The sequence below is a fragment of the Vombatus ursinus genome, unplaced genomic scaffold (assembly GCF_900497805.2).
Source record: "Vombatus ursinus unplaced genomic scaffold, bare-nosed wombat genome assembly UNPS02001419.1, whole genome shotgun sequence".
Classification (NCBI taxonomy): Eukaryota; Metazoa; Chordata; class Mammalia; order Diprotodontia; family Vombatidae; genus Vombatus; species Vombatus ursinus.
In genome coordinates this window covers 26,144,799-26,163,415 of record NW_020941197.1, presented here as the reverse complement: position 1 = coordinate 26,163,415, position 18,617 = coordinate 26,144,799, and the positions used below count along the sequence as shown (strand labels likewise).

Sequence of the window (18,617 nt, the reverse complement as noted above, 5' to 3'; positions counted from 1 at the left end):
AGAGTGATGTACTTTGATTCTTCATCTTCATTAATTGAACAAAGACCAAGACTTGGAGAAGAAATTGGAGTTCCTTATATGATAGTAACTTAGGTATATTGAAAGAATTGTCTCTTCTCCACTATCCTGAAATGCCCAAGCTTATCAGTCCTTTGAATGAAGTCATGGAACATATAGAAAGGGGAATGGCATCTTAACCTACTTTACAAATTTTCTTAGGGCAGGTCCTAAAGGCCCAACCCTGAATATATATATATATATATATCTCATTATGAAATCAGCATGTGTGTTCTTCTAAACCCAGTGTCTACTCATAGCAAAATTCCTTTGCCCTACTAGAATTTGTATCGTCCCTTTATGGATGGCAGTTTAAAAGCCTCCTAACCCATTGTGGACTTAAAATGTGGTAAAATGGAAATGGCAGTCCAAAAGTCAGAGGAACTGGATTTAAATCTTGCTTTCCATGATTATATCTTGTGTGACCTTGGACAAAGTACATTGTTTGCCTGGACCTCAGTTTCCTGATCTGTAAGATGTGGAGGCTGGATTAGAAGGTCTTTAAGCCCTCTTTCTCATCATAGATTTGTAAGGATAAACTGTAAGATGAGTGGGATCTAAGTAACCTGTTAAGATGGTCAGGAATAAAGAGATCCTGGGGCATCTCAAGTAAGACTGTCAAGTAATGTAACAGATTTTGGGGAGGATGGTGGTAATTTTCCTGATCAAAGAAATTGACGTTCACCAAATCTCCTCTGTGGACTTTCACTAGGGTTTCTCAGAGAAATTCCTGCTTCATTATAACTTTCTGGGCAAGGCAGACCTTGTAGAGTAACCTTAACCCCACAAAGACTATTATTCCTTGTCCTGGAATAAAGGGAGGATTTTCTTTAGTTGTTAAGAATCAAAAGACTTCCTTGTCTGTCCTGATAAGAAAAGCACTTTCTACTGGTCCCAAGGAAATTTTTGTTTCGTTTTGGGTTTTTTCTCCCTTTCTTATGGTGGTTGACCTAGTAAGTGATGCTCCTATCTTTGTCTCCATCGCCACCTCGTGGAAGAATGTAATTAACTTGCTTGGGGTCCAGTGGAGATATTTCTCAGTTTTACCACAAGATGGCAGCACAGAACCAATCTTTGACAAAAGATAGGCAGAGACTAAAGAAAGGTTCTGAGGATTAAATTAACATTTATTTTGGTCAAAGGAGAATATCCTGTTCAGAAGGGAAAGGCAAGATACTGTGATGATAGGACCAGTACTACGAAATAAATATTTCATCTTCTCCAAGGGAAAATTGAAGTCCCAAATCCTCTCATCTTGAGCATTTCTCAAAATAAGTTAAGAATCAAGATACTACCACAATCTACTCCAGGAAATTCAGCATTAGGATTACCTAATTTGTTCTTAATGGGCTCAAAGTACACTTCTTCACTTGCAGAAGTAAGGTGGAGAATTCAAGCTTATCTAGGTAATCAAAAGAAATCTATTGTTCCCTCATTTGTAATATTTGTATATTTGAGAGGAAATACTAGGGGTTTGGGGCTAAGTTATTCAGGCAAAGACATGTTGGGTACACAATAGAAATGATTCTTATTTAGGGGAACATTAGACTAGTTGGCGTTTGAGAGTCCTTCACAGGTCTTAAGATCCTGTGATTTTGTGACCCTGATTTTCATCTCCATTTCTAGGAAGGAGACTAACCACTGTAGAAGAAAACCGTGACTTATTATATTTAATCATACATTGGCAATGCTGTTGCCGATGTCTGTGCTGATAACAAATGAATCCTGGTATATTTTCTCTTGACAGAAATAGTACTCAGTTAACTCCCTTGCCAATCAGATCTCTCTGTATTAGAATCACCTCTGCTTTGTCAATTAGTTACTCTAATGGATTCATGTTTTCTTTTCTATACTCTGCATTGCCGTGTCCTGTTTTTTGAAATGATTTCTCCCCGATAGTTTAATTAAAAGTAGTCTTCCCAAGTAGGGAATTTTCCCATATGTTCTCTGTAACTGAATCCTAACATGATCTTATTGTGGCTGGCTTTAATCGGCTGTTGAAAGTCCTTTTGACATTCATTTCTGGCAATCAGTATTTTAGAGAGCCAAAATAATAGGAGATATATAATTGTGTGCAGAGAAGACATAGCCCCTTTTATAAAATAAAGTTGTGGTGCAGTGGAAAGTGCATTGACTTTTGAGTCAGGGGCCTTGAACTGTAATCCTGCCTTTGTCAGTGCCCATTGTGATCTAGGGCAAACTGCTTCATTTTTGTGGGCTTTGGTTTTTTCCTTGAAAAATAAGTTAGCTGAACTGTTGTTAATCAGTCATTTTTCAGTCATGTTCCACTCATTTTTTTTTTTTTTTTTTTGGTGAGGCGATCAGGGTATCAGGGTTAAGGGACTTGCCCAGGTTCACGGAGCTAGTAAGTGTTAAGTGTCTGATGCTGGATTTGAACTCAGGTCCTCCTGACCCCAGGGCCAGAGCTCTATCCACTGGGCAACCTAGATGCCCCATATTCAAATCTTCTTAAGCCTATTCGGGATTTTCTTGACAAAGATACCGCAGTGATTTGACATTTCCTTCTCCAGCTCATTTTACAGATGAGGAAATTGAGACAAACAGGGTTAAGTGACTTGCCCAGTATCACATAACCAGTAAGTATCTCAGGCCATATTTGAACTCATGAAGATGAATCTTCTTCACTCCAGGTCCAACACTCTATCTACTGCACCACCTACCTGCTGCTTGGCTAAGATACACTTCATTGGCCTGGATTCCTTTACCTTTTCATATACAAACCAATAGGTAGATAAAGACTCTGTGCGTGTGTGTGTGTGCGTGCGTGCGTGCACACGCTTGTCTATGCTTGCCTATGTATGTGCCTGTGGGCACGTATGTATGTATGTTTTTCCTTCGTGTTACTTCACTGCCAGCACTCTAATAAAGTGTTACCTCCATACTTACCTTATCTTCTATGTTTATGTGATTTAAAACTTCATTTTAAAATTTGAAGTATCCTAGGGATGGGATCACAACAATATCCATTTTGTTATTATACTCAAAGAGAATATTGCTCTCATATTATGTCATAGAGAAAGGTAGTATGATAGTAATACATAGAGAGCTGGCCTCAGAACCACAAACACTTGGGTTCAAATATTTTCTCTGACATTATAGGCTGGGTGACCTTGAGCAAGTCACTTAACATTTTAATGTCCCGTACAACTCAGATTAGAAATAGCAGAAAAGATCTAGTCTGAATTAGCACTGAAAATCCCTATGCCGATAAAATCATAGGTCCAATCAGAACAGAAACAAAGACAAATCTCACTAGGGAAATTTGATTCATATTAACTAGCAAGATTGAAAAATAAATGTGGAATGAAGCTATGATTCTTGTTATATGCCCAGAAAATTCATTGATTTGCATTATGCCTCATCTTTGATGTGTAGCAATGATATAATAGCAACTAGAGGTGACCAAGATACCACCAGAATTACACAGATTCTGTCACAAAAGGAAATGGCTACAATGAGGAATCCCAGAGTCCATACAGTTTCATAGGAAATCAGGTTTCTTCATAATGCAAATGCTTATCTCATTAAAACACTGGTCATACACTCATAAGATTTAAAGGCAGAAATAATCTGAAAGAGGATCGACTTGAATTCCATTTTAAAAAAATTTCAAAAGACTGGCTGAAAAATAAATTTTTTTTATTCATTTTTTTTATATAATTTTCTTTTTAATGATGACTGAAGCCCAAAGAGCTGACATAGCTTTACTCTGGTATTTGTTTCTTCTTTTCTGCATTGTGAAACTCAAATTCTGCCTTTCCCCTTGAATATGACATTCCAAAGAAATCATGCCAGGTCATCTTCTGTGGACATATTAGCTACCCTAAATCTGAACAAGGTGAAAATACCCTATACGTTTAAGGGCAGCATGGTGGCACAGTAGATAAGAGTGCCAGGCCTGGAGTCAGGAAGACTCATCTCCCTGAGTTCAAATTTGGCTTACACATTTACTAGCAGTGTAATCCTGAGCAAGTCACTAAATCTGTCTGCCTCAGTTTTCTCATCTGTTAAATAAGCTGGAGAGGGAAAAAGCAAATCACTACAGTATCTTTTCCAAGAAAACTCCAAATTAGGCCATGAAGAGTCAGATACGACTGCAATAACTGAACAGCAACAACAATAATAAAAAAAATGGGGGAATGGAAAGACCACTGGACCCAGAATCGGGAGACTTAGTATTTAGTTCTGATTGGTCACAAATCTGATGAATGACCTTGAGCAAATCATGTAACTTGTCCTTAGGTTCTTATGTTCTCTTTTATAAAATGAGGGAGTCAGGCTAATGGATAGAATGATAAACTCAAAGTCAGGGACACTTAAGATTGAATCCTTTCTCAGATACTTGCTAGCTGTGTGACTCTGGGCAAGTCATTTAACTTCTCTGTGTCTCAGTTTCTCCACTGATATAGAGTCAGACTGAAAGGTTCAGATACCATCAATGTCTACTCATATACATTTATAAAGCTTCACTAATGAGTATTACTTCATCATTAACAAAGAGTCTTATATGCACTTAAAGAAACAGATATGGAATAGACTCCCAGGTAATCTAGTCTAATTCCTGCCATAGTGCAAGAGTAGTCATGCTGTCTAATCCAACTCCTCCAAATGAATATCTATTCTAGTGTTTCCCAAAATGTGGCTTAGAACTCAGCCAAGTTGTCTTTACATTAAGACCTGTGTGCAGAAACTGTCTAATTTGCATTTGGCAGGCAGGACCAGTCAAGTTAGAGAAAAGCTTATTTCCTGGCTTGAGACAATGAAGTTAATTAAAAAGTATTCTTGTTGAATTCAACAACAGTTAAACCAATGAAACAATTTATTTTAAATTTTAAATTAAAAAAAAAAAAACTTCCATCGAAGAATGAAGCTGTTTTTAAGGTCAACCCCATCCTCTCACCCCCAAGTTGAGAAGTTTCTAACTGAATTTTTTTAAATCACTCATGGACTTTAACATAAACCAGTTGGCTGAACCCTGAGCTACATTTTTGAAAGCATGAACGAGATATGAGCCACTAGTTAACCTGAAAGTTGGCTGGATTCCTCAAATGGACCTTAGTATGTATAGAGAATGAAGAGGAAGAGTAGTGACTACCACTGAAAGCTTAACCACTGTAGTATTCATATTTTTAAAATATTCATGGTTTTCCTGGCTGGGTACGCTGTCCAATCAACATAGATCATAACATCTTCATGACTTAAGAGTTTTTCATGAGCTTCTGTGGCCAAAATTTTCATCTTTTGATTGCCAACCAAAAAGTTACTAAGACTTTATGACCAGCTTGACCAGTCCTTGAAGGACAAATCTAGAATCTATCATTGGGCCCGTCCTTGAAGTCTGAACAATTTGGTAGCTTGCATTCCACTGATATAGAGTCACAGAATGCAGTCATCTCAAAGAGGCATGAGTAAGATTTCGGTAGAGGGTTCACTGTATTATATAATGAAAAATACTGTGTCTGGTCTTCTGTGTTAGATGGGAGCATAATATTTCACATGAGTCTAGCATGACTGTAAGGAAAGGGAATAAACATTTATTAAACCTAGGCACAGTTAAGCACTTTACAAATAATAACTCATTTTATCCTCACAACAAATGTCCATATTGCTCATGTCCAAAAAATGTCTCATTTAGTGTTCTGAGTCCTTCACCTCTGTGTCAGGAGGTAGTTAGCGTGTTTCCTCTTTAGTCCTCTGGAATCCTGTTTGGTTATTATATGGTTATTATGATAAGAGTTCAGTACAATACTATTCAATCACATTTATATACAACTTGTTTATCCATTCTCCAATTTATGGACACCCTTTCAGATTCCCATTCTTTGCCACCCCCAAAAAGAGATATTAATGGTTCTGTATATCCTTAGAGTTTTTGTTTGTTTGTTTTTTTGCTTAGGACTAATCTAACACACACACACACACCCATTGTATTTTCTATATCACTTTTTATCTGAAGATACAGGTTTCATTTTTTAGGGAACAATGATAGGTTCAATGGTCCTACTGATGTATTTCGGGTTCACATACAATTTTTAAAAAGTTATGTTAAATTGCTTATATTTTATGGTTTACATTTGAACAAATTAAAACCAAAGGCACTTGATAAATAGTTCATGTCCTATGCCATCCGTGAATATAAATTTTATATTCACATGCATTTGAAGGGGGATTCTTCAATTTCATAGCATTTGTTCCAACAAATCAGAATCTCATTGCCTATCCCTTTCTTTGCATTACTAGAGACTGCCGAGCTAGTTCATCTCTTCCTGTCTGAACTATCTTTCTACATTTTCTCTCTCTTTGAAATGGAGACTACCAAACTTGTCCTAACTAATCTGCATTGATAAAGAATTTGTTTTTTTTTTTTGTTTTGTTTCTTGTTGTATTAAATGTTTCTTTTTTTAGAAATTGGCACCACCGTGCACTTCAAGCAAAAAGGTATGGCATCTTCTTCTGATAACTCTTCTTTGTTTTTATATTAAACTTATGATCATACAACGAGTGTGCCCTGAAAATGTTAGATGATTTCATTTCAATGTCCCCACCCCTGATATTCGCATTCTGGTGACAAATTTGCTTCTGTTTTTCTCATGTTGTATATATCACTTGTTTGTGAGAATTCTATGGTTTAATCAATGAGCTTTGTTAAAATACTCAAATGGATTTTCATTGAATGTTTCCTCCAATGATACAGATCACAAACCATCTATGCCTGCCCTTTGTTTTGTCCCCTGATTTTAAAAATCTGCAGCACTGAAAAATTTGTTTTTCCATTTTCCCTCATCCCTTCTCCAAATGTCTTTTGGTTCATGTCAAACTCTAATAAAACCACGATTGGAGACTCTCAAAGTTCAGGATGTGTATCATCCGCACAAAAGGAGAACAGTTTTCAGGATACCTTTTGTAACTATTGAAAGAAATATATATTGTTAAATAGAATAAAGCAGAATCTCTTAAAATGAGTTATTATGTGAGTCACTCAGAGCTCCTAGGCTAAGACTGTTATACGGAAATTTGCACTCATTCCCAAGATTTGTGATCTGTACATCTTTAAGTAAAGAGCAACTGAAAGAATGAATGAAGTATTTATTAAGCATTTCCTATGTGCAAAGCACAGGAAACTGAGGCACCAGCTTTTTCAAATATTGTAGGCCCTCACCATGGCTGTGATAGCTTATTAAGAAAGGCTGGAAAAAGACAATAAGGACTAGAGCCTGAGTCATCTAGGTTGATAAGATTTGAGCTCCAAAAATGGTAGAAGAGGAGGCAGCATGATATAAGGTACATTGGAATGAGAATCAAGGGCCCTAGGTTTTAATCTTAGCTCTGTTGGATGAAGTTGGACAAGTCCCTTCACCTATCCTTGAGACTTGGTTTCCTCAACTGTACAATGTAGGAATTACTAGAATATCTCTAAGGTCTTTTGTTGTCTTAATATTTGATGCTGGGGTCCAGATTGCTGCCCTGCTTTGGTTTTGAATCCATTCCCTCTGTCTGTAAATTGGTATAAGATCTGGTCACTTGGTGAGGTTGGCATTATATGGCATATGTAATGTGTTGGAGGCCTTCAAGATAAATACAAGCTTAAAAATTAAAGAATGACTTCGATGTATATGTGTGTGTGTGTGTGTGTGTACATACACATATATGCACCTATTTATATATCCCTATGTATATATTTGTGTATTTGTTTATATACATAGATGCATATATATAGGTGTATATATACATATATGTGTGTGTGGGACATCATCACATCATTTATCCTCTTCAAGTTTACTGGAGCAATAACCTTAAATTCCTCATGCTTATTTGATACTTTGATAGAGGACAGGAATTTGATGGTAACCATCTTGCTGTGATTGTATGCTTATTTTTGTAAGAAATTCACTGTACAGCCAGCAGAGGCTACAGGTCAAAAGGAAATTTTATTTAATCCAGTGAAGGAAGCTCAAATGGGCCCCTCCTGCTCTGTGCTGCTATCTAGCCATCAGAATTATCTGACAACCCTCAAAGAAGGGTGCATTGATGCATGAGCGGCAACAGGTGGCGCCAAAGTCATGGTTATCACTTTTCTTTTACTATGGATTCCAGGAAGACTGACAATGCAATGGGATTATTATTAACAGTGGCACCCAATACAAGAATGGGTAAGAGGAAACAAAAAGAGGGAGGAAAAAAATGCACGGGGGCCTACGACAGTTTTCTTGCTTTACTCAGCAGTTGTTACGTGGTATGCCATTTGGGGTTTTCTCTGGTTTTGTTTTCATTCTTTTGGTCACCTCTTAAAAGGATTGTCTTTACAAAGCTAGCTTTGCTCTGCTTCCTAGGTTATGTGGTCTAGTTAAAGAAATCAAACTACACTTCAGCATCAATCTGTGATCAATGAGAAAATTCAAGAGGAAAAGAATAGCCAAGGAGCACCAATGAAGTTATTTAGAGTCATCACACTTAGAAATTTAGGAAAAAATTAGATACAATCACATGAATATGGAAAGCATCCAGACATCTTCCTCTCTGCCTCTCTAGCTGTTTACTAAATCTTGACCTTTCTTTGTATTTTTAACAGTGAAATCTTGAAAAGTAGGTCAGTGCATTCAGGGTAAAGCAAACTAACGCTCATTGATCTCTCTTCTCCTTTTTCTTCCTTTTTGTGTTATTGCTAACATAGTTAATTTTCATTTAGAGATGTAGTCATAGCAAGAAAGTAAAGTTAAAAGTAAAAAAGAATTACTTTTATACACAGGGACAATGCAAAATGGAAAAATAATACTCATAAACCAAATAGAAGATAACTTTGATATTAGAAGATGTGCATTTATAAAATATAATATTTTAAAGTCCCTTGTTTTACTCCTTCTGCGTAGGATACCCTACCTAAATACTTTGCTCTACAAAAGCAGACCCTTGTCTAACCTTAGTCCTATGCCTGGGGTAGGGAACCTGCAGCCTCAAGGCCACATGTGGTTCTCTAGGTTCTCAGGTGAGGCCCTTTGACTGAATCCAAACTTCACAGAACAAATCCTGACTTGTCCTCTACCATAATGTAGAAGCAAAGGACCTATGCACATTCAAAGTCCTATACAATGTGTCTCAGACAATCACTTAAAGAGACTTATTACAGTTGCATCACTGTAGATACTATCCCACTATTCCCACATTGCCAAGAGTCTTTCCTTTAGCCACAAATTCTCTTTCATAAGCAACAGTATGATTAACCGAACAGTACGATTAAACAGTATGACCAAACAAACTAATAAAAAAATTCATGACTCATTCGTTTACATTCCTTAAATTATACCATTTCTCACCGTAATGCTGACCCCCACCGATAGAAGAATAGAATCCCCAATTTGGCAGGGACATCAGAATTCATCTAGTCCAGACCTTACTTCAATACTTTAAGGACCAGTAATTTTGTCAGCATAGGTAATCTCTCCACTGATACAGTTCACCACCTCAATTTAGTTTAAAAGATATTTTTTGAGAGCCTTAGCGATTACAGCCAAAAATATTATTGACCCTGTGACCCATTTGGTAAAGAACATTTTTGAACTTACCTCAGCTGGACCTTAAATAACAAACATATAATTCACCATGGGGCCCATAATGGAAGATATATTAGCTTTACAGAGCGAGGCAGAAGTTGTGATATTCTGACATATCATTTAGGAACCCAGGGTCATTTCCACACAATTAGGAAGCATGTTATATCTGAAAAGAAATTCCTTCTTCTATGCTATAACCAAAAAATGCTCATCCAGGCTCCATTTGGAGATCTTCAGTGATGGAGAATTTACTATTTTACCAAATAGCCCATTCCATATTTATACAGCTCAAATGATTAGAATTTTTTCCTTTGTATTAAACTGAAGTCTACCTCTCAACAACTTTAGCCTCTTTTTTTCCTAGTTTTTTCCCCAAGATGTCAGAATGAGAGGGATTGCTTCTATAATATAAAATAAATTATAGTAAAATAGAACATACAACATAATATAAAATCTTCTATAATATAAAAGCTGTCAGGCTTTTCACAACTTTGAAAGAAAAACACATAATCCATGTCTTCCCGTGTCTAGGCTAAACATTTCCCCATTTTCATAAGACATGCTAGTTTACCTATTTATCATCTTGGCATTTATCTGTGAATACTTCAGTTTGTCACTGTCCTTCCTAAAATATGGGGTCTAGAAATGAACACAATACTCCTTTTTTCTGTCATGTCAAATTTGGACTAAAATTTTGAACTTGCATTTTACAAAACCCCTAAGCCTTTTTCACATAAACTAGTAAACCAATGAGCACTTCCCTCTTCTAGCCAATATTTATTCAATTGATTGTTTTGTGCCCAAGTGGAGAACTTTACATCTGCCCTCAGTAAATGTTGTCATCATTTTCATACCTATAAGGAGTAACATAGAACCCTTTGTGGGTAGATTACCTCCTTTTTCCATCAGTGAAAATAAATGGCACACCTACTAGGTATGGGCATCATAGTAGATTCTACCCAACAAACTAAGCTGACATTTATATTTTTAGACATAGATACTTTTTATCTAACACATTTGGTTTATCTCCCAGCTTCAGGTTATTTTGAAATTTACTAAGAATAAGATCTCTTTCTTCAAGCTACTGATGAAAAATTGAACAATACAAGGGTAAAGAAAGAGTCCTTGGGTCCTCTATTACAGACCTCCTCTCTCTTGATCAGCTTCAGTCCATTAATCCTACTTTTGGCATCTGATTGTTCAAACATTTCCAAATCTACACGATTACTCTATTATCTATAGCCTGTATCTTGTTCATCTTGCCCACAAGGATATTATGAGAAGTTTTGTCAAATGCCTTGAAAGAATCCCAAGTATAAGATTTCTCCATTATTTTTCTGATCTGCCAAACTAATGATCTTGTCAAAAAAAAGGATATGATAATCCAACATGATCTTTTTTTTTTGGTAGACTCAGACTGAGCTCTTTTTATGGTCACTATCTGCTTTTTTATAAGCTATGCCTTTGGTAATATGTATCAGAGTTATTTTTCAAATACAGGTAGTAAGTTAACCAATCTCTAATGTGAAGAACATTCCTTATTTCTTAAAAAAAAAGTAGTAAATTTGTCTATCTTTTGACTCCTGGCACTTGTCCAACTCTGTATGAATTATCTCTGCTTATACTGATAGGTACTTATTAAAGATAGCTAAGTCATCTCATACCACATCTTCAATTTAAAACATGGGTTTAAATTCCCCACTGACTATTTCTGTTTTCTTCTTTTCAATGCAAAGATAATTCTTTGGAAGAGAAAATAGAGCTGGGTTATTCTGCCTTCTCTGTCATCCAATGTTATTTTCTTATCTGTCTTTAACAGTGGTCCTATCCCTTCTTTGAAAGTTTTGTGTCTTCAACATAGTTTTTAAAAATCATTTTTTGTTGTTTTTCTAGGTATTCATCATCAGGCTCGACTCATTCTGAGCTTTTTTTCTGACTCTATTCTTATAGTATTGTGTCATACTTAATTGCCTCACCTTTCCTTCATCTTTTGTGTATATCCATTTAAATTCTTCATGCAAAATTATATTCCATTTCAAAAACATTTTAAACACTTGTCATGACCAGTGACTCATAAAATTGACTTGTTGGTGTTGATTAGCTATCTTATGTATTACTCTAGTCATCCTTTATCTTTTCTTTTCAAATATCAGAGGTCTAAAGTCTTGGCCCAGGGTCTGTGTATACCCTAGTATCTTGGATTCCTACTTTTGTTTTCAGAGTATCTATTCAGTTCTTACTTCCCATCAATTAGCAGAAAAAGTACTAGACCAAGAAGGCTGGGTTCTAGTTTCAACCAGAACTTTAAAAAAGTAACCATTGGGCAAATCCTTTCACCTGGACTTGAGGAGTCCCTGAATTTGGGAGCCTACAATTGACCTAAGAGGTCTTCTAATCCCACCACTTCACTTTACAAATGAACATTTCCTTGTAATGTTAAGTGATTTAGTCTTAAATCAGTGACAGAACCAGTACTTAAGGTAGTATAGCCGATCCCCCTCTCCCTAGTCACCCAGTACTTATTTCAATAGTCTCCATGCCTGTTCTAATTTCTAAGGTGAGATTTGAAGATCACAGAATCACAGAATCTCAAAATTAGAAGAGATCTCAGGGACTATTTACTCCAACTCATTCCTAAATTGGATAATTTTTAATGCACATTAAGTCCTCATTCAAAGACCACTGATGAAGAGGACCACTCTATCAGAGAAGGCACGTAACCCAAAACCACTTCTGAACAGCTTGAATTAATAGAAAAATTTTCATTACACTAAGGTTAAATTGATCTCTTTTCAACCTCTATCAATTTTTCTAGTTCTGCCCCATGGGACCAAGCAAAACAAAAATCTAACCCCTTTTCACATGACAGCCCAGCAAATACTTGAAGACAAGCTATCATATCTTCTCTGTTTTTTCTTCTCCAGGCTTAACATGGCCAGTTTCTTCAACTATTACTCTTATGACATGAAGCTATTTCTTCACCGTCCTAATTTCCTTCCTCTAGATGCTGCTCTTTGTCTCTAATATTAGTCCTAAATTCATCTACATTAGATATCTCTCAACACAGTATATTAGTGCATCAATTTTATAGCTAAAGGCTCAAACTCCAGTTTGAAAAGAATATTTTTTTTCAAGTTGGCAAATTATCTTTGTTGACTTTTCCATTCTTAAGGGTAAGTTAATCTAAGACTTTCTGCCCCAATTATATCTGTTAATCCATCAAAATATTTGCAAAGGATGGTTGTTTGTCTTGAACTATAATGAAGAATCAAAAGTTCACCTCTATTTGTGAATAGACCAACTTATATTCATTAAGAAGAAAAGCAGTCCTTCCTTAAACCATTTGCCTTTGGAATAGAGTATAAACCAAAATACAAATAATGAACAGACTACTTATTCTTCCCTATTGAGGTATATACATGAATTATAGATATATATATAATATGTACATATTACGTGTAATATGTACATATAATATATATGTGTGTGTGTATGCACACACATATATGTAGCAATGTAGATACAAACATACAGCTTTGTGATATTTCTTCATATGATACCAGAACAGCATTATATGCTGTGAACTCAATCAACTCCCAATAATATTTGAAGAAGAAATGAGAACCATACAAATTCACTACGCAGTCACAAGTCTGTATTAGTAAATAATAATTGTTGTTTAAACATCAGTTACAAACATGTCCATCCTAAATACATGCTAAATTTCATATATAATTTTAAAATTTATATTGCACTTTGGGGTTGGTAAGTGCTTCCTAATAATAGTCTTATTTGCTAGGCAGTACCCATGTTATGCATGTGAGAAAGGAGGCTCTGAGAGTATAAATGACTTCTTTAAAATCACACAGCTAGAAATTAAGGGTCTGAATTGGGATTAGAATTCAGGTATCTTGTCTTTAGCTGAAAAAAAAAAAACAAGTCAGGTGTCCTAGCTTTCAACTGTACTACATTGTTTCTCTAATATCCTGAGAATTTCACAAGTAGTTCAGACTTTTCATCTTCCCCATTCTGCTTAATTTTTTCCTGGAGCTCCTTGTCCTCCATTCTAGGGCTGAAATGCATCAAACTCTCTGACCCATAAAAAAAAGGATCAGAGATGGACTTCCCTACATATTTTCTGCAAACAATCTGGCAAATGTTTACAGGGACAAGGAAATGAATAATTTAACTTAAAGGTCCTTTCTACTACTTCCTAATGACCTAGAATTAAAATAAAAATCTAAATTAAAGGCATTGGGGCATAGTGAAAATGACACTTGATTCTAGACCTCTATAGCCCCTGCATTCTGCATGTGACTTTTCTGCACCACAAGAAACCATGTTGCCCACCCTCTCCCAAAAAGAGATTCTAAGACACTAGCTACTTTCTCTTGGGTATAGGATAATCACTCCTTTTAAAAAAATTATTAATAATAATTTAATTTTAAACAACTCTTAGTAACTTACATACTTAATGTTAAACAACAAAACCAATTAAACATTCACAATTCCTTACAGATTCCCTCCTATTCTCTAGGCATTCAACTTTATATTTGTGTATATATTTTGACTTTTACACAGCCACAGTAAATGTGTAAAATACTGTTTTTCTGATTCTATTTTCTTTACTTCACAGTATTTCATATAATTCTTTCTATGTCTAGATTTTTCATACTTATCATTTGTAATGATATAGCATTCAATTATATTGATACCCTAATTTATTTAGCTACTATTGAACATTTGGGTTGTTTCTAGTTCTTTTCCTTCTTTCCTTCCTTCTTCCAACAGAGTATTTTAAAATGAATATCATGAGCAAAGTACTGTACTAAGTTCTGAGGATACAAACACAAATTGATAATTAATGCATACTCTAAAAGAATTATATTCTATTGGAATTTGAAATTATAAACAATACCGTTATTTATATTTTTTAACATGTATCTTTTTTTTTCTTTATAAAAACCCTCAGGACATTTTCTCAATAATGGGATTGTTTGGTCAAAGGACTTAATTATTTTTGTAAAGGCTAATTTGCCTTCACAAAGAATCTGACAATGTGTAAGTCTATCAGCAATGTGTGAGTGTATTTCCTTTTTAAAATATTTACAATGACTATCTTTTGTATAGGAATACAGAGTTCTCCCTGTGGATTTCATATTTGCCATAGGGAAAGATCCAGAGCTCTTGGAGGAGCTGGAAGTCTGGATAACAGTTATTATTGACAACTTTTCCCTCTTTCACCGTTTTGTTTATGTGGCCCACACTGGCATGTCCCCTCTAATTTCCAGTTCCATTATTTTATATCCAAGACAAATAGTGAAGCGAAATCAGAACTTCCTGCATGATTTTCCAGTTTTTATCTATGATTTTAATAATTCCTTTGGAGGTAATATGGCACAATAGAAAAGGAACCAGATTAAGACTCAGAAGACCTGGGTTCGAATATTATCTTGTCCACTTACTACCTATGTGACTTTTCATGAATCATTTAACATCTCTGTGTCTCAGTTTCTTCTTCTGTTAAATTAAGGAGCCAAACAAGATGATCTATAATACCCCCTTTACTTCCAGATCTAATGATCCCACATCAATAAAATATAGCACATCATAATGAAGAGAGCCCTGAAGAGAGACAAGAAATCTGGTCTTGTCTCTATCCTTTTTACTAATGAGCATTATGACTAGGCTAATAACTTCTTTCAGACTAATTTCCCCAATCTGCAAAAAAGAAGGAAATGGAATAAACGATCTTCAAGATCTGTTATTCAGTTGAATGCTAGAAATAGAAGATATCTTCAAAATATCTTGTCCAACTTGCTCATTTAACAGACGACAAAAAATTAGACCCAGAGGATTTTAGTGATCTACCAAAGGTCGCCAGTTTAGTTACATATGGATAGCACATTAAAACCCCGGTCTCCTTTCTTCTAGTCACTCTATTTATAAAATTCTATAGTGCAGTATTTAAGCAAAGTAGGTTTAAAAAAATCCATAAAGATTTAAAAGGAAGTCTTATCATGAGAAATTTACAATTGGGATAATCCATTTGGGATAATAGAGAATTGACTGTGTAGTTGAAGAGTCCATCTTAAATTTCCATAATTGTGTGTATTAATATACTGATATACTTCTCTTTTTGAAATAGATATTTTCCTGAAAAGTCATGTGCAAGCAAATGTTGACATAGAAACCAATATTTTAGCATGAGAGTTTAGTGCTTTAGCACAAGAGTTTTTACTATGTAAATAAATGGAATGCAATTGTTAATCTTTTTCTGAAAGGATGATCATAGATCTAGCTTGAAGAGGGGGACACCTGTGTTTTCTCACTTTCTTATTCTCCACATTAAATAATGACAAGGGAGCATCCCTTAACATTATTTTATATCCCTTTTCATTTTTAGAGCACTTATATTTGCCGACCTCTCTAGTGTGTGTACACACTCATTTGCTTCCATCCACATATTGAGTGCCCTTACATTATACATACAAGCACTCAGAACCTGAGAAATAGCAGTTGACTTATACACTCTCTCTCAAGTCTCCCATCAATTCAGGGATCCACATCCCCAGTGACAGTACTTTCTCATTTGAGAACCCATTCTTAAGTACACAAATACAGTAGTTACCAAAGCAAATCCAAGTGGGCAATAAGAAAATCTCTGGATTTAATCTGGCCATTAAAACAATCTAAAAGAAGTGGAATGGAAGAACACTAGAGAAAGGTATTTAAGGTTGCACCTAATATAACTTTAGTATTTTTTTCTAGTCATCCTCTTTCCCCTTTCCAACAATCTGTTTCATGCCCTAGCCATTATCTCCTCCAAAATATATAGATATAATATATAACAATACATTCTAAAATTTTCCCAATAATTCAAATCAACCTAATTAGTGTATAGAATAGTATGCTATAGCATAGTATAGTAGAGTATAGTAGAGTACAGGACAGTATGGTATATAATCTGCCTTCTTTCACCTTTTTTTGATTATCAGGACAATATTATATCCATTGTTCAGTCCTTGGACACTATTAACTTCTCTATATCTTTTCAAGGAGATAAAGAGATGATTGGGAGGAGGGGACAGAGGAAGGGATAAACAAAGATACAGGAGAAAGACAGAGAAAGAAAAAGAGAGACATACACATGGGTAGTACAGTGGCAAAAACACTGAAAAAGGAATTGAGATCTAGTTTCTTGGCTGAACTCATAACTATATAACAATATTCAAGCTGCTTTACTTCATTGAGTCTCATTGTCCTCATCTGTAAAATGAGACTTTTGGACTAGATTGAGCTATAATTCTTTTTTCTCCTCTAACATTCTATGTTTCTTTACCTTCCTTTTTACTCTTCTGGTATGCTACCATTTGAATATAAATATTCCTTTGAAATAATTCTCCCTCCTCATTAACAAATAAATAATTACTGTTCCTCCCTTGGGAAACAAGGGATTCACTGATTGGTTCCATGTTTTATTGATTGAAATGCTGTGATGAATTGGTCCCAGAGGAGCCCTTGTCTGGCTGCTGGAGGACGGTCATCATTGTATAGAATTATAATGAGGACTGGCATCTGAAGTCCTGTAGCAAAGCAGGATGTTTAGACAGGGTGATACTGTACCATGTGGAATTTGAAGGTGACCACCAACTTAGGGCACTATCTAGAGTTAGCAGGATTCAGAAAGCACAGCCTGAACCTCAGTGGATCATGAGTGCATTGATATCCAGATTGTTACAGGGGCATTGCAACTATTCCTTGCCACTTGGTTTCTGTTAGATGTCCTATGACATAAGGACAGTAGCTATTAGGCACCAGGGCCTAATACAGCTGCTGAATCTGATGCTAAAATGTATTTGAAAGGTAGGAAATCTCTACTGGTTCTAATATTTTCTTTCTTTTTTTTTCTTTTTCTTGCCCTGCAGGACCTGGGTCAGTGAGAGGAATAAATGGATCAATCAGCCTGGCCGTACCACTGTGGTTGCTGGCAGCATCCCTGTTCTGCCTACTCAGCAAATGTTAATAGAATAAAAATTTACAAACAAAAAACAACACACAAAAATACGCCATACAGGAGACAGAGAGAGAGAGAAAGAGAGAGAGAGCAAGGGGGGAGGACCATTTCTTTTACAACTTTGTGTGTTCAGAAGTGAAGGGGAAAAAATATGACAACAAAGTATCTACAACATTTTCAAAAGTCAAATTCATTAAGTAAAAATTTGAAAACAACTTGGTGGAAAAATGCCACTGTGCATGTATGTGTGTTTGTGTGTGTGTGTGTGTGTGTGTGTGCGCGTGTGTGTACGAACAATTGGTTGCTGTGTAAAGACCACATCATGCTGAGGACATTCAAGTGTTCTTTAGATATGAAAGAGAGGAAAGAAAGAAAAGGAAAAGGAAAGAAAAAGAAAAGGAATGTTAGATAATTGTTTTCTCCCTTTTTTCTTCCTTTCTTCATCCTTTTTCATCTGTGAAAAGTTGTCTTACCTTTGGTGTTTATATAATTTTTTTTTCCAGTTGGTCATTTTGAACTGACTCAGCCAATTCAGACTATCAAAATAATCCATACTGGTGTCTTGTGAATAGCCTCTCATTGGCATGCCCCACCCTCTCTCTCTTAACTTTATTCCCTTTTCCTAAACCATCCATTCTCCCTCTCCCCTATTCTATAATCCTTGGTACTATCCCCTTTATCTTCTTTATTTTCCTTTTCCTTCCCTGATGCTACCACCTTGAGCTCAAGTCATGCCGCTGATGCTAGGAAATGACATTTTAATTTTGATTTTCTTCACTTTGTGTGTGAGCGTGCTCAGGTCTCTCTCTCATGTGGATGTATATGTGTGTGCGCGTGTCTCTCTCTCTAAAGCATGCCAAGGGAATGGTCCATATGTACATAGACTCATCGTGCTGTGGATAATTGTCCTGCATTGTAATTGTGAAATGCGGTTTTGACATGTTGCTCAGAAAGATGGTGGAGAAGGTGGTAGA

The 18,617-nt window shown here is 35.7% G+C and overlaps 1 protein-coding gene across 1 annotated transcript in view; it reads left to right on the top strand.

Moving 5' to 3' along the window:
• LSAMP (limbic system associated membrane protein) overlaps positions 1–18,051 on the top strand; it is an 800,294-nt gene extending 782,243 nt beyond the window's left edge. Inside the window, exon 7 of the mRNA XM_027867837.1 lies at positions 17,555–18,051. Coding sequence (XP_027723638.1) covers positions 17,555–17,652 — 98 coding nt within the window. The 3' untranslated portion in view covers positions 17,653–18,051. The remainder of the gene's footprint in view (positions 1–17,554) is intronic.
• Positions 18,052–18,617: the final 566 nt, after the last annotated feature.